This window comes from Aythya marila, assembly GCF_965140915.1.
Source record: "Aythya marila genome assembly, chromosome: 17".
NCBI classification, from domain to species: domain Eukaryota; kingdom Metazoa; phylum Chordata; class Aves; order Anseriformes; family Anatidae; genus Aythya; species Aythya marila.
Window position 1 is genome coordinate 2,979,533 of NC_139058.1, and position 18,431 is coordinate 2,997,963.

General features: G+C 37.5%; 1 protein-coding gene across 2 annotated transcripts in view; it reads left to right on the forward strand.

Moving 5' to 3' along the window:
- Positions 1-2,007: 2,007 nt before the first annotated feature.
- IFT81 (intraflagellar transport 81) overlaps positions 2,008-18,431 on the forward strand; it is a 42,457-nt gene continuing 26,033 nt past the window's right edge. For both annotated transcript variants that reach the window (XM_082773896.1, XM_082773897.1), the window contains exons 1-8: positions 2,008-2,360; positions 3,180-3,283; positions 3,966-4,146; positions 7,136-7,225; positions 8,280-8,345; positions 8,665-8,775; positions 10,059-10,143; positions 17,419-17,582. In XM_082773896.1, the coding sequence (XP_082630022.1) occupies positions 2,217-2,360; positions 3,180-3,283; positions 3,966-4,146; positions 7,136-7,225; positions 8,280-8,345; positions 8,665-8,775; positions 10,059-10,143; positions 17,419-17,582 (945 nt within the window). In that variant the 5' untranslated portion in view covers positions 2,008-2,216. The remainder of the gene's footprint in view (positions 2,361-3,179; positions 3,284-3,965; positions 4,147-7,135; positions 7,226-8,279; positions 8,346-8,664; positions 8,776-10,058; positions 10,144-17,418; positions 17,583-18,431) is intronic.

The following is an 18,431-nucleotide window of genomic DNA, read 5'->3' on the forward strand; positions in this document are numbered from 1 at the left end:
TGAAGATGTGCCTCCAGATCTAAAGAGACCTAGATAGCTTATTTTGCTTCATTCTCTTTCTTCTGCACACTGCCTCTGCATGATACCCTTTTAATAAGCAGTTTCCATAAGCCTTTTCCATTCAGTATAAAACATGAGCCCTATCCAGAGAATTGGACAGAACTCTAGGGCAGCACTGTTGCAACAACTCACTTGTCATTAGAAAACTTTGCTTCAAATTCTGTATAACTCTCTATGCAAACTAACTTGGGAATTTGGAAAATGCCTGCAGAATTGTACAACAAATATGTATGAACATTGGCCTTCAATTCTGTGAGACCTGATCCAGGCATCACATCACCTCAATTAAGATCTGAGTTCATGGATTTTCACCACAACAGTGATACAATCTCATGACCTTTTTTTTTCTTATTGTTGTGTTTTCTAATTTTCAAACATCCTTCCTCTTCTTTATCATCTCTGTAACACTAAGGAGACATACAAAGAGGGGAACTGTCCTTTATTTCTTAGAAGGTGTGAGGAATGGAAGACTTAACAAGAATCAGAGCAGCACCCTCCCACCGTGCCCAGCCCAGATCCAGATCCCTCTCGCTGCCCTTGGCACTGAAGGCACAATCCATTTTCTCCCCTGTACTGAAACAAGGATGTGTTTCTGTATTTGCAGAAACATGGCATTTCTCCAGCATTAAGGAAGTACTGCCCAGGATCCATGGGTCTGCCACTTCCTATTACCTTTCTGTGCAGTCTACAGGGAGCAGAACTGGTCCCCAGTGCCTCCATGGGAAATACCCTTCTCATTTGCTCCCTCTGTGTATTCTATATGCTCAAAATACTCATCAGAAGAAAAGCGTAACTGATACCAGGAAAGCATGACAAGGGAAAGTAGATCTCTTCTGGGAACTTGTAGGTAGATACGATTCCTAAAGGTCAGTATACAGCCTGAAAGCACAAAGGAAACATGATCTGGTTTTTAAAGTTCAAATCCAGGAGTCAGGAGACTCGGATTATGTTCCTGGCTTTCATGCGCAATCAAAAGCTCCTCATCCATCCCCTCTGTGACTGAGTTTATCCAGTTAAAAGCTAGGACAGCAATGTAGTGTCACTTTTCAGGCTCTCAGAGAAGATCAGTAAATTAGGATTTTATGAAGCATTTTATATTCCTCAGAAAGAAGAAAGGAGCTAATCTAAGATAGACGCAGTACTTAGAATTGCAAAGCGTTACATTTATGATTGCTATTTACTGAATAAAATTCCGCAGTGATTTACAACCTGTGCATTTCAATTGGCACCAATTTAATATGACTCACTGCGTATTTTACTCCATCATCTGTGGACTCACGTGGGTTTCTAAGACAATCCAAAAAGCTAATTGTAGTAGCAGAGGCTCCAAAATCCACCTATTTGAGGTCTAAATGTGATTTTTGAAGGATCTGCAATTTAAAAAATGTGCAAATTGGAGATACCACTTTCATGAACAAGCTCTGGAGTCTATTTTTGATTGTTTGGTATTTTTGAAGTGCCTGTCCTCGTTCAGATGTGGTATTGCTCACACTGACTGTGTGCTTATTGCTCTGCTGAGGCACACTGGCAACCCAAGGACATAATTTGCCATTCCCCCCCTCACGAAGCGCCCCGTTTTCCACACAGATCCCCCGTGCTTTCCTCCACAGCACGGAGACAACCATTCCAGTCACGCACACCAGCGCCATTTCCCATCTTTTTATTGTGCCAACGACCGCCAGAAACCCTAACTGGGTAACGGCAGCAATGCTTTTATACATCTACACGCCACAGCATCCCCCTAATAAACCGGGGTGCTCATTATACGCGTTAAAAGGCGAATAAATTCCACCAGCGCCCCGCGCCGCTCTGCGCATGCGCAGCCCCCCTCCCGCTCTCAGCCGTCCCGGCGCGTTGGCTGAAGCGCGCGCGCGGCAGCGTCGGAAGTGACGCAATCGCCCCGGCCTGGCAACCGTTACCATGGTAACCGGGAGGCGCTGAGGGGAGGTGAAGGCCCAGGCGGCCCCGGCGCCTCAGGGCGCTGCCCCCCGAGGGTCTCCGAGGGTCCCGGCCCTTCCCTCGGAGCCGTGGGGCTGCCAAAATCCTCGCTGAGGTGGTGCCTGGCCCCGCTGCCCCTGTCAGCCCTCCCCTGGTCCCGCCGAGGCCTCCTCACATCACCTCCGGCCCTGCCGCCGAGGCTCGGCCCGGCCGCCACCATGAGTGACCAAATGCAGTTCATTGTTGAGAAGCTCAATCAGGAGCCCTTCAGGAAGAGCTACAATCTGATCACGTTTGACTCCTTGGAGTCCGTGCAGCTCTTGCAGCTGCTCAATGATGTGCTGGGGGAGATTGACCCGAAGGTAAGGGGGGCAATCGGAGCTGCTCAGGCCTGGGGAACTGCAAGCGTCATGGATGGGCTCGTCACAGAAACTGCGCTGAATGCTTTTATTTAGGTCTGGCTCCGTGTTCCTTGTGGCATGTTTGGTTTACCAAAATAGCTTGTATGAATCTTCCTGGAAGTAAATGTGCCTGGCAAAAATCCTTTTTGTCTCTACATCAACGTGGTTTTGGCAAACAAGCAAATGGTTCTTGGGCCAGGGATACTGGACCCTTGCCCCCTAGAGTCTGATGACTATATTTTATCTTGGGAATCAGGACACAGATCTTACATTGCTTCAGACTGACAATGACTCCATTCTTAAGTCAAAAGTCAGGCTGTGTCTTACGCACTTACACAGGACAGCGACTGATCAAGAACTGAGCCTTGTGATTTCTCACTTGTGATAGATATTGAGTTGTTAACTGCCTCAGCCTCGAGGCTACCAAAGGTGTGTGTGAGATCAGAAGGGTTCATTCACGTACTTGGGTGCAGATACATGTGCCCTGGTCTGGTAGGATCCCAGACTTCCTTGGTGGAAGCAGATGGTTTGTCTGTATAGAAGCAGTCCTGTGAGCAGGGAGAACATATGCCTAGAATAAAATTACCTAAATACACATGTAGGAGAAAAATCTGTTAAAGAGAATCAGAGCTTGGTGATAAAAAAGAATGTTCTGTATGGAACATCTCACTTCATTGACGTATCATATGAAAAGTAGATGAAGTCAATTCTTTTAATGTTACCAGTTAATTAACATGATTTGAACAAATACTGTTTATTTGTTTATTTACAACTATGTAGCATGTTGTTGACATCAGAGAGGAGCTGCCAGAGCAAACAGCTAAAAGAATGTTGACTCTCCTTGGTATCCTTAAATACAAACCTCCAGGAAGTATATCAGACTTGTAAGTATCTTTTTGTCTATAAATTGCAGCAAAATGTGCTTTACATATTATGTGCAATGACCTGTAATTCAGTAGTTTTTAAAATTTTTGACCTTGACTATTCAAGCGGGCACCTGTAGAGCTTCAAAGATTGTTCCTCGACTGTCCCCATGGCATATGGCTCCAGTGGTGGCAGGAGAAGGCTCCTGCAGGTGTAGGGCAGCCTCTGGGGCTCTGCTGCAGTGGCCGCCGTGCCCGGGACCTGCTGTGAGAGCTGCTATTGCGGAATCGGCCAGGAGAGGGTGCCGCCTGCCTGGCAGGGTCAGTCCTGCCCCGTCCCCTTCAGCCCAGCCGCACAAGGTTGCCTTGCACCGTCCTGCTTCAGGTTGTAGCCCCCAAAACCTGTGATCTTTCCTCATTGAAGACTATACTCTTCCTGAAGAATATCTCTGGATAGGAAGAGGTGTTGGTGCAGGCTTTAGGCTTTTTATGTGATACAGGGTTTTTATTTGCCTCATGGTAGCAGAGTTAGGATCATGACCAGCAAACTGGCATCATGAGTGCTTTTTGTTTTAACACCATTAAGAGAACCATTAGGCAAGTGGAGAGAGGATGTCAAAACATTGCTAACTGTTCCCAGCCAGCATTCTTGAGTTTGAGATTTATTGGTACGTGATGTTTGCTTTTTCTTGTTTTTGTATAGGAGTGCGTTTCGCCAAGGGTTAGTTACGGGAAGCAAACCTGTAATTCATCCTGTCTTATACTGGCTTCTTCAGAGAACCAATGAACTCAAGAAAAGAGCTTATCTGGCACGTTTCTTAGTAAAATTGGAAGTGCCAGTGGAGTTCCTGCAGGATGACACTGTGGCTGACGTCAATAAACAGGTAGTAATTTTCATGAATGCCAATGTTTTCTTGACATTAATTAATTGAAGTGCCAGTAGGAGAAGGGATAAATGAATCAGGGAGTTACCGTTGAAGTAGATGTTCAAGTGACTTATGCTAACAGTTAAAAGCATGTTGGAGTCAAGGGTGGGCGACAATTCATAAAGAAAAGTATATGTATTGACCTGCTTTCTTCCGGTAACCCTGAGATTGTATGGTAATAGGTAGCATTGAATTAAAAGGTTTTAAGCTAATTAAATACTATGTGCTAAATAATGGCTAAGACAAAGACTTATTATTTTTTAAAACACTTTTTTTTCATTCCTGTGATCTCTGACATGGATACTTTTAACATTATAAATTACCACTTTAAATCAGAAAACAGTATGACCAAAAGCCACTGCTTCCTAATTGTCAACTGATTGTATAATATTTAGCCCCTAATATTTATATTAGCATTACCCCACTTCTGCTTCAACCATTTTTTAATTTTTTTGTGTGTGAATAAATCTTTTTTTTTTTTTTCTTGGGCTGACATTCCTACTCATTATGTTCCCACTTCTTTTGTGAGCATTAAATGTTGATTTTAGATAGTGAGTCTGGGTGGGTTTAAAATGCAAAGCTTAAAGTGAACCAATGTTATGTTTTTACATTTGTGTTATCTGAGGTACATATTTACTTAATTTTTATCCAGTTTTCTCTGCCTTTTGTTATATATAGTTGCTTGTAAAATCCCAGCGTTTTTTTAACGGTTGTAATAGGTAACTCCATTTATTAACTGTGCACCAGCAAAGCTGCATAGCCTGACTGAAGCTTGACTAAGCCTTTTCCTTTTTTTGTTACCACTTCTACCATATCTGATTTATAACTTAGAATAACTAAGCGGAAGTAGCATGGAGAGAAAGGAATGCAGATTGTAAGTTTTTTCAGTATGTCACAGTCCCAATATATATAAATATCCAACTCCATTAATTCCATTACATAAAATGTGTTCCTTTTTGGGATTACAGTAATGTAACCATCTTATTAAAATAATACCCTACTGATTTAATTCAGAACAGAAGCTGGGGTAATATAGTGCCTTTATGTAATTTAGCATAAGCATGCAAATAATTTAGATACTAATGAATTAAATAATTTTGCCTAGGTATTTAGATAGACATGCATGGAATAGTGCATTTTAATAGAAACATTTAAAGTACGAGAATCTGGAAATCTTAGAACATGATCAAGTTTTATGGGTGTATAGAGTCAAACTCAAGTATAATTTTGCAAATAATTTTAAAAAGATTGTCAGAATACCTACCACCTTCCCAGTTGTATTGTGATTTGGACATCGGATTGGCTGCAGTGTATAATTGTAAAAACAAGCAAATCTAGGCATAAATCTAGTTGTCCACTCTGAAATTAGTAGCTCCCAGGTGCCAGGAATCTTTTTTTCCGTGGTTTAAACCTGGATGTTCTTTGGTCATTGAGTGTGTCACTTATTTCAGGTGTGCGTGGGCCAGCTGCAGAATGTTTTTTACTCAGTGAAAGTAAAAAAAAAAAAACAAAAAAACCCTTTATTATGATTTGGCAAACTGTGCTGTGCCCTTGTTTGAATTTTGCCATTGGTCTTGAAATTTCATATCCCAATAAGGAAGAGGCTTGCTAAACTCACTTGTTGAAAAATAGCGAATCCACACAAAGGAGAGCTGTTGGACATCAGCAATCACGAATACAGTTGCTCAGAGATTCAGAGATTACTTGCTGTTTCATTATTAGCTGAACTACTTCTATAAAGCCTAAGTAACTGTAGGCTAGTTGCTTTTCTGCTAGTACCTTTTTTATTTTTTAACTCATTATTCATCATCCAGCCTGTGTATACCTTCTTATCATAACTTATTTGTTTAACTAAGATCTTTCTATTATTTAATCTGTTTCTCAGTAGCTGTTTTGCTTTTTTTTTTCTTTTTTATTTTTTTTTCAAATTAATTTCAGCTTGTCAGTGTGAGCCTCATAGTGAAACAATCAGAAACAAATGAAGTATTTCTAGAGGCTGGTTGCTCAGGGTTTTATAGAATAGGATTGCTGCTTCACCACTCAGGGATATGTCATCTTTGTTTGAACTGGCCTTTGCTGTTGCTATTTTGTGTTCAACAGTCATATCAATTGCTCTTTCCAGGAAGTAAAAAATGACTTGATATTCTCTGTTTAGATTTCTCCATCTTACTGAATGGCTGTTTCTGTGGAGATTATTCTTCCCTATATCTCAGCTTGCGTTTCTCCAAGTTGAATCTAAATTTATTTCCTATCCATATTTCTAAACTCTTTCTGTCCCCTGTTATTTCTCTGCCCACACAGACTTTCACACTGCCTCTCAGTTGAAGATTACTGGTGGGCAACGTACTGGTGTGGAGCTAGCACACTGTCTACTTCTCTCTAGCTGTCGAACTACATATATCAATCTCTATAACATACTGAGGGCACGATTATGCAATATGTCAAAACTATTTCTCACATGTTAAGTCAGGTGTGCTCTCGGACTGCTTTGCTAGATAGAAGTTCAGTGCTCTATAAATTCAAGCCCTGTTGCTTAGCTCAAGCATCTTGTTAGACCCAGCTCATCCTTTTTAGCCTGATAATTTTAACATGTGTGATGTACACAGATTTGTAGTAAGAGAGAATAATTTGTTAACGTAGCTTTGTCCCTTTCAGCTAACATCTTATCCTCCTGTTTTGAAAATACAGTATGCATTGCAAGGGAAGAGGTGAAAACATCGAAGACGTTGTGAAACTTCTCAGTGTACCTTCAAATGGAAGATAATTCACTGACAGTTTTTACTTTTGTTTTATAAGTTGATAAGCTTTAGTGGTGAAAAATCCCTTGAATTCTTGTCTTCACCTTATTTCTATTTCTATATTTACTGTCTCAATAGTAATGCAGCATGTTGGTCTGAAAGCCCATAGCCCTAGAGCTCATTCTGTGTATTTTTATCTCATTTTATAGTATGAAGAACTGATGGAAGCATTTAAAAACCTACATAAGGAGTGTGAGCAGCTCAAAACATCTGGTTTTTCTACTGCAGAAATAAGAAGGGTAAAAATATGAAAAAATAGCACAACTTTTGAGATTTTTTTTTGAATGTCAGTTTTATTTTTCTGGTTCTGTGGACTCACAGTGTGGAAGTTGTAGAGGTCAGAGCTAATAGGCACTGCAGTTGCTTTTTTGAAACTGTTCTCTGTTGGCAAACATTAGAAAGTCCTCTCTCATGCTTAGAACTGAGCTTTCTGAAGCAGATTGGGAAACAAGGCTGCCAAGACTGTGTTCAGCATGATTTTCAAATATTAGAACTCCTTATTTTTTGTGACCACAAACTGATATAAAACCTTTTCCTTTACTGATACAGGGTAATAATGTCAGAGGTTGTTGAATGAATTAAGGACTTAAGTCAACAAAATGGTGCTTCTGTGTGGCTAGGGTGTTAAGTAAAGATATTTGCCCCATTTCAGCAAAATATTTAAGCATGAATCCAGCTTTCCAGTAAGACACACACATAAGTTAAGCAAGTTTTGAGATAAGGACTAAATTGGAGAAGTTATTTCCTTTTCTCTCACAACTGTCAATCTGTGGAGTCCTGCTGTTGTAAGATAGGATTAAAGGAGGATAATAATTGGGTACATGTTTTAGAACTATTAAGTGTTTCTTTTAACAAAATTTTAGTGGGAAAAGTGGAAGCAAACATCACTCCTTTGCAATTTCATGCAAATTATCTGCCAGGAAGTGTGTGATGGTGGTAACCTTTAAGAACATGTGACCACATCAGTTCTTGAATTCATGCTGATTTTTGCTTGTTTCTGTTTGTTTTTTATTTTAGAGAAATACACAAGTTTTTATTTTAAATGTTCACATTAGTACTCAAGGATGCAGATAAACTATTGTTAACATAAAGAGTATTTGAGCTGAGGAGGATGTAAGAGAGATGAAAGAGACTGGAATCCTGTGTGTTCTGATCATAGATTGATAAAATTATAACCAGTTCAGTGTATTCAGAGAGGAATTATGATTTTCATGTTGGTTTGTACAGTATTTAGTCTCATCCATATTATATAGTAAAATACATTAACATTTATTTATTTTTGCTGCCGTTTAGGATATCAGTGCAATGGAAGAGGAGAAAGATCAACTCATCAAAAGAGTAGAGCGTCTTAAGAAGAGGGTAATAAGAGAAGTAACGCTGTTACATTTCAGTGTCATAGTCCTTGGCTTGCAACTCTGATTTTGGAATGCAAACAAGGATTAGGATAAACATACCGTATGTCTAGGAAGGAGTCAAATAACTAAATGACCCACAGGGAATCTCCCTAGGCGTTAGTCCAGAGCTTTTAAGAATCTTGAGTCCAGTACTTTGCTGTCATTTCTGAGTAGTAACATGTATGGAAAGGAAGTGCTAAGTGGGCTTGTGAGACATATGATCTCTTTTAATGTATTTCTCAACTATCTGACAGTAACATGCACTATTTATCCACTTGCTGTAGGTGGAGACAGTACAAAATCATCAACGAATGCTTGAAATAGCAAGACAGCTTCGCTTAGAAAAAGAGAGAGAAGAGTCTTTGGCTCAACAGAAACAAGAACAAAAAAATCAGGTATTGACATAAGAGAGTACCTATTAAAATAAATAATTGTTGACATCTGTTTGGGGGTCATGCGTATAAAGAAATAAATCAGAAATAAACAGAGTTTCTCCCAACATCAGAAAATTAAATCTCGTTTAAAATAGAAATAGCTGTGTACATTTTAAAGGAAGAGGCTTGACCCTACAAGTTTTGAACATCTCATTTAAGATATTTGGCTGCCTCAGCTGCCCCTGACATAATCATTTAGCAATCCCAGGAAATGTTCCATGACTTATTGTGGTAGCACCCAAAGAGAGGTCATTATATTTATGGTAGTGAGCAAATGTTTCCTTAGTTTGATTATATCTCTGTACACTTGCACTAAGATTTCAGCGGCTAAGTGATACAGCAAGTACCCCAACTTTTCGCTGTGGATCAGTGCAGAGGGAATAAATATTCAGGAGCAACCTTTGGGTTTTGGTCCCTAAGTCTGACAAAGATGATGCTGTAGGAAGCACTGGAAGCAGCTGGAATCTGACTATAGGGCAGGGTTTATTCCTAAGATATGTTGTGGAAACAAGATTCTTTAATAATAAGTCCAGCACCAGACTGTTGTATCATCTCACCAAATTCTGTTGATTTCAAATATAACATGAGCTTCCACACTGTATTAAAAGGAGAAAAACTCAGATTTCTAATATTGCAGTCTATATCTGGATTTCAAATTAATGTGAATCAGGGTTTCAAGCTGTTGGGTCTTTGCTTGAGGGAGATCACAAGTAGAATGAAAGGGATGTCTATCTAATTCCACTTCTTTTTATGCCTTTCCCGAAATTGCAGAAATGCTATTCACTTGGATGTTGTTTGGCAACAAGCTTTGCAGTGTGTTCTCCACTTGGCTCAGCGTTAGAATGGTGGATCGCTGTGACAACTCAGCTGCCTTGCAGGAACTGCAGTAAAAGATAGCTAGAATCAGGGCTGCAGTAGAAAACTGTCTTTTTTTTATTGTTGTTTTAATGTTCAAACCACTTGAAGGTTTGGTTAAAAAAGAGTTGAATGATTTTCTGCCATAGAGAAAATATCACTTGGGAATACAATAACACTTTTCTTAATTAACACTACAGAATATCAAGTCAATCCAGGCCAATTGTTGAAAATTTCTTTTGGCATGTTCCCTTGCGAACCAGCTGCTTATAGCTACCATTTTTTTTTTTTTTTGTATTTGGGGTTCTTTTTGATACCTTTTTGTTTTCATTGCTTGGATATGCTTTTCAAATGAATTAACTTATATGTGTCCAATTGTGTCTCAAAAGTTGTTCCATGCAGAGCAGAGACTGCAAAGAGCACAGCTCCAGCTGAAAGAGATGCATCATGCAGTAGTGGATTCAAAACCTGAAAGTAAGTGGTAATCTATAACGGTTGGGGGTTTATGCTTTTTCTCTGTTAGAAATGAAATCAAAACTGTATGACTGTCAATAATATGGTAGTGCCAAAAAGCCTATAGGAATACTGAGAAGCTAACAGAAGAAATAACTTGTGTTCTGAAGTCACATGCTTGAGATCCTAAGGCTGAATGTGCCTTGCCATAAAATGCCAGGTTTAGTGAAGTTTTATGTTTTTTGTGTTTGTAATTGAGCATCAGTGAAATACTGCTTCTTAAAATTTTTCTCAATGAACGTACAAATACACTGAATACTATGTTTTAGTCAGTGTAGATTTGTGGGATTTTTTTAGTTTCATTCAATAAAACATTCGCGTGAAGGGCTTTAAGGTCTGTTTCTTATTGTATTTTTGTATGGTATCAAAAATAAAGCCACTTCCTAATTAAGCTTTTATAGAGCATGGATTTTACACACACACATGTATATACATACACACATACACCTATACGTAAGATTATGTACACTAGATACTTGTATATTAATGTATAGACTTAATATAAACATTTATAATATATAAAATACTTTGTTCTCGTGATGTCACTGTAGCTGAGTTATTTGTATGTTGCTGCATTACATTAATAATGTCAAGACTGCTTCTGCTCATTTTCAGTGGTATCTCAGTCTGCAAATAAACTCAACAAAATAAATTATACTACTTGTAGAGTAAGTTAGTCCTCTATGATCATTTATAAAAATAGCAGGTGGGAAGGAATTGTGGTTAGTAGATTAAATGCATAATAACTATCTCCAAAGGCTACAATTTTACAACATCTAAGCTGCTGATGGTGTAGTTACTTTGAAGGAAATGTAAGAAGGATTAGCCTGAGTCAATGTAGGGTTCAGTGTTTCTGATGCATGTGACCACAATAAGGTTATCAGTAACCCATCACAGGATTGATACAGGTTTTATGCGCTGTTTATACAGGCATTGTGGATCATCAATATAGAAAAATTCTACTGTATGGAGGATTGTATTGTGAAGGCATAAGACTCAGAATGGTTCTTTTCCCAGAACTTTTGCAGTTGCATTCGAAGTTGCTCTGGTAAAAAAAAAGCCATAGAATGATTTTTGTTTTATCTACAAATTACTTCCCAAATGATAGCTATAGATTTAAATTTAGCAAAGTAAGTCATTGGCCTACTTTTTCAAGTACATTTAGTATTTCAGTTGCATCACAGAACAGCTTTGGCAGTTGTTTTGAGTTAGAGGATTTTTCTCAGTCAACAGCATGTTATGTTTTTATTAGTTCATAAATTTTATTTTTTTTTTAAACAATGTTCATCAGCTGCTGAGCCACAAATGGAACTAAAAGAGTATCTGAACTATCTTCTTTACTCTGAGGGACCTGCAAGTAATTTTGTAACCGTTCCATTTTTGCAGTAGCTACCAGAGAGTTTATACAGCAAAGCTGTGTCAACATTTCTATTTCAGTTCCAGGGGTATTTTTAAGGCCAGTGGAAACTTGATGGGTTCAGTTCACAGAAGCAAAGGTAACATAATAAAAAGTCAGTAAATATGTCGTTTAATCATTGAGATGAAAATAAAGTTTACTCATTTAATTCCCTTGTCTTGAGTCCTGCTTGCAGGGGAAAAAAAAGTGTTTAGATGATCTGAAGATAAACTTGGAGTCATTACTTAAGAAAACTTCTTTTGAAATTTTGCCCAAACAAAGACTTCAGGACTTAGCTTTGTAATTGCTTTTCTCCATACTAGTTACAAAGACGCTGCTTGTCGTAGCAATTACAGAATGCTTTTTTATTTATTTATTTTTAATAATTAAAATTAGGTGACCAAAGTGCATTGAGTAGGATAACATTTATTTTAAAAGCTTTGTTGGTCTACAGTTAGCACAATTTATTTTACATAAAAAAAAAAAAAAAATCCCTTTGGCTGAAGTTCTGTATCTCAGCTGCATACTCGCATCAGTATAGCTTGTATGCTGACAATTCAAAGGCTGTTTGGTAGTTGTGGATTTTCTGTACAAATCAGATGCTTTCCCTTAACATAATTGAGTTCCATTTTTAATACTTAGGTGTTTTTACTTCCAAATCAAGATAAAATTATAAAAATTGTTGTGAATGAGTGGAAACTTTTTTATATGTCTTACGGACACATGCTGCTTCAACTACTTCATCTTATAATTACTTTAGGATGACACTTTTTAAAGAAATGTAAAGGAATTCTTTAAAGGATGCAACTAGCATGTATTTAAGAGTGGCGTTAATATGCAATTAGCATCAGTCTGCTTTAGCTGTACCAGGGAAGTATAATTTATGGTTAGTAGTTTACTTACTTTTAGAATCATAATAAGTTATTTAGAAAACCTTGTACTGTTTCATGAAAAACAGTTGATCATTGTCAAATATCTTTCAGACTAAAATTGATAACATTGGTTTCCACAGTGCACTCCTTCCTTGTTTATTAACTTCAGTACCACCCAGCATGTTGCCTAATTACAGAGAGGGAGTTCCTGCTGCTAGTACTGACATGAATTTCTGATTTTTTAAAATTCATCTTTCTTTGTTCTGGATATGAATAGTATTTTTATTGATACTGATCACTAGTTTGAATAACCTAGCCCATGATTCCTCATCAAGGTTGCCGTTTTTTTTGCTTGGAATATCTCTGCTGGAACAAACACAAATTGTGAATGCCAAGAAGTGAACCGAATTACTGAAATTCTTTATCTCTGTCCATTTTACAGAACTTTATTGTTCATTTTATTAGCAGAAATATCGAGAAGTAGATGACTAGCTTGAAAATATTGATTAAAGAATGGGTTAAGAGGATTTTTGTTGATAAACAGTGAAATGTGTGATTTATACACTAAATTAAGTTGGTATGGAACAACATTTAGAGCAAAGAGAACATCAAAGATACCAGTTAAAGAGGAAATGTTTTATACAGATGTCTCTTTTATATCATTTGAAACATTTTATGAAAAATAGAAACTTAGGAGACTATTACTAATATCTTCTATTTGAATGAAAAGGTTAACATTTTTCTTTTCGTTAAGTTTAAACCTTTTCATTTGCCACAGAGCTATCTTTCCCTAAAATTCCAAGTTTAAATAACTTCCTTTCAAAACTACAGACCAGGTTACAATTATGGCAAAGGAGAATGCTTAGGTGGAACTTGATAATAAAATTGCTTATAATTATCTATCGGAAATACAATCACTGTCAATTCATACAAGGTTAGGGGGAAACCACTTTTAAAGTGGTTTAAAAAACTAAGAACTCAGCACGACCTATGTTAAATGGATTAAAAGGAGTTTACTGGAGCTCCCAGGGTCAAAGAGTTGGTGCTATCCTTGCATTTAGTTGTAGAAGGAAATGTAACAGAAAAGTTGTTAGCTCTTTTTTTAACTCAGGTATTTCTATCACTGCAAAACCGCATCTGTGGTTTAGAATTTGAGATGGTCGTTGAAAGTTAGATTTCAAAGAGACACAATAATATTATAACATGGAAAGCATGCCTTACAGTACAAGATTCAGGAAGCTGTTTAATTTTTGAAGGAGATATTGAAGGGATGATCTGTCATCATCTGTCATTATTTGTATGTCCCAGATCTCTTTTTAATATGGGGAAATGGGAAGTGATATCATTAGAAGCTGTGGACTGAATCACTTAAATACTGCTTTGTAGAAGATGATTGCAGACAGGGAAGTGAAGGCTTTGACGTTTAGCAAGTGAATGCCACGTGGAAGTCTATTCTACACCTGCCTTTGTCATAGCCTTTCTATGTGATATTAAACAAAGCGTTGGTCAATAACCTATAAAATGAGCGCTCCTTTTTTTTTTTTTTAATTATTAAATCAGTTAGTGTTGCAAATGTTTTTGGTATAGAATACACAACTGGTAGCCCATTGAGGGGAAAAAAGTAGTAATCTGAGCTCAAGGTGGATCAAACTTTAGCTCAATTAGCAGAATTATGCAGGGAAACTTGCCTTTTTCCTACATGACTGAGCAAGCATCAAGAAACTCTTTCTCCCACCCATCTCTTTGCAATAATAATAAAAATTGAATGGAAAACATGAGGAATTACTGTTAATAGCTCTTCACATGTAAATACATGGTTGGCACAGTCTTGCTAAAATAGCCTTAGGGCACGGAGCCAGGCTTTTTGTGCAGCTTACGTATGTAGATTTTGTAATCATAAGTCAATGTTAAAACATTAAAAACAGGGTTTATGTGTGTAATGGAAAGATTTAAAGTATGCTTGCTTTTCTTTCCTTGAGCCTGGGAATATGAAAAAGGGATGTCTTTCACTGAAAACAAATCTTAAAAGAGCTGCCCTGTGTTTGTTTTCTAAGGTTCAGTTAAGCAGCAAAAATAGCTCTTAGGTAGTTACTTCTCCATATGTCAAATCATATAGGAGGAAAATATCTCCAGAAGTATTTAGGAAAGAAACTACATTAGTCATGAGGGATGTTGACATCATCATGTCTTTCCCTGTCAAGATGTCAAGTTTTAACTTGCTTCATTGCTTGGTGCACCTTCAACAGCAAGCGTGAATGCAGAACCAGCCAGTGTTTAAAAGAAGCCGGTAATAGCTCTTGGGTTATCTGTGAAGCAAATCTAGATAGTGATCAGGGTTTTACCCTGTGAAGCCAATAGGCCTCTGCTCTTTTGAAAGCAATCATTTAGGCATGGTTGTTTCCTGAGTTTAGTGTCATATCTATGATGAATTATTTAGGCATATTTATGTGGTTTTATAAGAAGGCTGGAGTAGGATGAGAAATAAGATATGGTATGTATGCAGATTTTCTTTTGCTACCAAGAGGAAAGCTAGAAAACAAGAAATTAGTTTGATTAAACTGTTAATATTAAATATCAGGGTAATTTAATTGACATCACTTTGATTTCCACGCCAAAGTTCTTGGTTATAAATATCTAGTTGGGAGTTGTGCTTCTAGTCAGTTCTGAGGTGATAATTCAGCTCACGGTGTACGTGGGAAGCTTTGCTGCTTTTGCAGAGGTGGTGGATTTCTAGTGAGACTTGAGAATGTAGTCCTTCCTGCACAGCTCTCTGGTGGGCCGAGGAAGACTGGAACCCAGTTCTTTTGCAGGAAAGAAGTGGGAATTTTCATGGGTTGATTAATGTTCCCTCTGAATGTCCAGGGGTGTTTCTCAGGTTACAGCTGTAGCGCCCAGTGCCTAATGGTTATTGCATGCATATAGTAAGTACGCTTTCCATTCTGAAATTAGTACTGATGCTGTTTATTTTGTGCAAGATGAATGACCTTTCCACATAGAGGAAAAGAACCTATGACATTGTTGCTTTTCATAAACACAGAGATCAACAAACCGAACTGCTGGAAAAGAGGAATTCCCACTCATTTTTAGTTTGCGTTGACTTTATTTTTTTTGCAGCACTGCTTTCCCTAGGGTCTGTTTCCTTTCTTCTCATTCTCGAGGCTTTCTTAGAACTAAGAATGGCTTATTTCCTCTCTGGCAGCTAGACCAAGTAGCTTTCCTTTCAGTCTAAGCTGAGAGCAGAGGCTGAAGAGGATCTATCAGTACTGTTTCTAGAGGTAAATAGTTGCAAAAGAATGGGCCCCCCTTTTCCAAGGCTTGTATTTCACTGTGCTCTGTTTTCTTTTGCCAGTCAGTGATATGGTCAGCAGGCTCTTTAGCCTGAGAGCCAAAACTCTTCTTTCAACCTGCATCCTTTCCTCTGTCTGTTTCAGCAAGGTCAGCTCTGTTATTGTATCTCTGTACTCAAGCTTTTCTTTGTGTAGAGAAAGACAGAGATTTGAATTTCTTGTTTTTCTTTGTGTTTCATAGTAATTCCATGTTCTCAGACAAACAACAACAAAAACCACCCCACTCCCTCAGCAAGTAGTTTTAAAATGTACCCAGGATACGTACCTTTTAGTCATCTAGATCATGAAAAATACTCTGAAATACCTGTTCCCACTCTCATCTGACATGTAACTCGCGGATCTTACAGTAGTCCTTAGTAGAGGTGTCTTGGAGGAGTAATTGCACTAAACTGCCTGTTGTCAGCAGACGACTGTGTAATGTAATTTAAATAGCAGCTTCATTTTATTCTGTCATATTTTTCTAGCTGTATATTGCTCTTACCTGTATATGCCTATGTTTATTTATAAATTATCTGTAAAGGAGGTTAAATTACTTTACCTAGCAAGAGCCAAGTCATAAGCATGGTATCATGCAGTGTGCATCAGGCTTGCATAGAGAAAAACTTAAGTGTCATTGCTTTTCTCAGTAGAATTTTTGACATTACACAGCATTTTCTTCTTTTTTTTTTTTCAATTCTTTTTTTTTTTTCAGTATTCACAGTCAATATACTGTCCCAAGACCGAACATTTGTTCATGAAAGAAAAAGTAGTCTGTTCCTTAGAGAAAAGCAATTTATAAGTGTTACAGCAATATAGAAGACTATTAAGTGTATGTAGGCATCCATTTAATTCCGCTCATTTTAAGGGCAAATTTTAGATGCCAAATTAGAACAAAAGTTTTATTTTAAGGAAGAATTTCCAAGTGTATAACAGGTCTTACATGAGGCTGGCCAAATTAAGATCTTTGTTCTATTTTGAGACACAGATAAAGGATTCATGCTGAGATAATTTCTGTCTGTAGATGATGTAATTCACATGAAACAATGACCCACGTAATCTATGGGTAGAACTGGCTTCAGGATGCTTGCTCCTCTGCGCCAGCCTGGGAAGCTGTAAGGGATACAATCTTCAAAGGAGCCCTGAGCAAGTCAGCACAGCTGTGATGTGTTTTGCTGTCCCTTACCCTGAATGCATATAAGCAACCCAAGCCTAGCCATCAACTTTTTGTTGTGAATTACATTCTTTATAAATTTTAAATGTAACACAGAATCAAGTATCTGGATGTGTGAGACATGCACAGGGTTATCAGTGTTGTGTGTTGAATTTTAGAACTGATTCAGCTAGACTTTCGTCTAAGGGTTTTACTTGTTCATTGATTAAAATAATTTGTTGAGAAATTAATAGTTACATGTTAGAGATGCAGATGGATAATGAATGTAATGCATATTGTATCATTTAACAGCCAGATTAAAAAGCTAAAACGAGTAACTACCTGTTTCTTTGAGTTTTGAGAAGAAGACTTAAACGTTGTGCTGTTGTTACTGTAATCTGCTGAATACTTTAATATGTTGGGGAAATGAAACTTAATTATCCTCTACATGACTTTGGCTATAGACATACATTGATTTAATCTGTTTTTAAGGTTTAATGAAGAAACTGGAAGAGGAGATAAATTTCAATTCATACCTGACTACTGAAAAAATACCTAGGGAGCTTGAAAGCAAAAAAAAATCAGTATATTTCTTACAAAAGACAGTTGGAGAGCCAGCTTTGAGTCAATCAGATCTCAATGTACTTGAAATGAAGGTAAGCACTTAATTGGTGTTCCATACCATCTCTAGAGTTCTTGTATATTGCAGTTTTCCTATCCTTACTTTACACCCATGAAAAAAGGTTTAATTCCCAAAGGAACATCTTTCAGCTGTAAAAGAAAAGATGCGCTAACTTGCTGAATGCAAGCTCTTAGATAAGTTAAAAAAAAAAAAAAATCAAACCCCAAACCACAAAGCCCACCCTATCCTTAAATGCTATATAGAAAATCATGTTAGCAATTTGCTATGGTATGAGCAGAGATGTTAATTCAGCGTTAAATGTTTGAGCAAGTTAAATATCTGAAAGAAAAGTTGTTTATGGAAAAACTTAATTTATAACTCAGAAAAAGAGCAGGATTTATTGCCACTTAAGTACATTTGTATTGTTTTTATATTTGTATCATTCTAAATTCAAGATTAAATATGTAATGTGGTGGTTTAGAGGAATTTAGAGTAACACTAATCGTTAGTATTTCTGTTGATGGTGTTGAAAGTTTACAACAGTCTTAGCTAGGGTAGGAAGAGCAGTTCTAAGTACTACTATGTACACTGTTCAGTCTTAAATGTCCTCTCCTTCTCTCACCAGTTGGAGATCCTAGAATTATTAAAAAAATAAATTACTATGAAAGACAAATAGGCAGAAAACAACGTATTTGTAATTGATCAGAGAATGATTACCCCATGGAGGTGTGAGGGCTGTCATCCACCATTCTTCTGGTGTCTTATAGAGAGGTTTAACAACTTCATCAACATCATGATAGCCTGCGTGTGCCTGCATGCATTTGCTCTGTGGCACATGTCATACTAATGTAATAAATGCCCATAGTTTGGTTGTTTTTTTTTT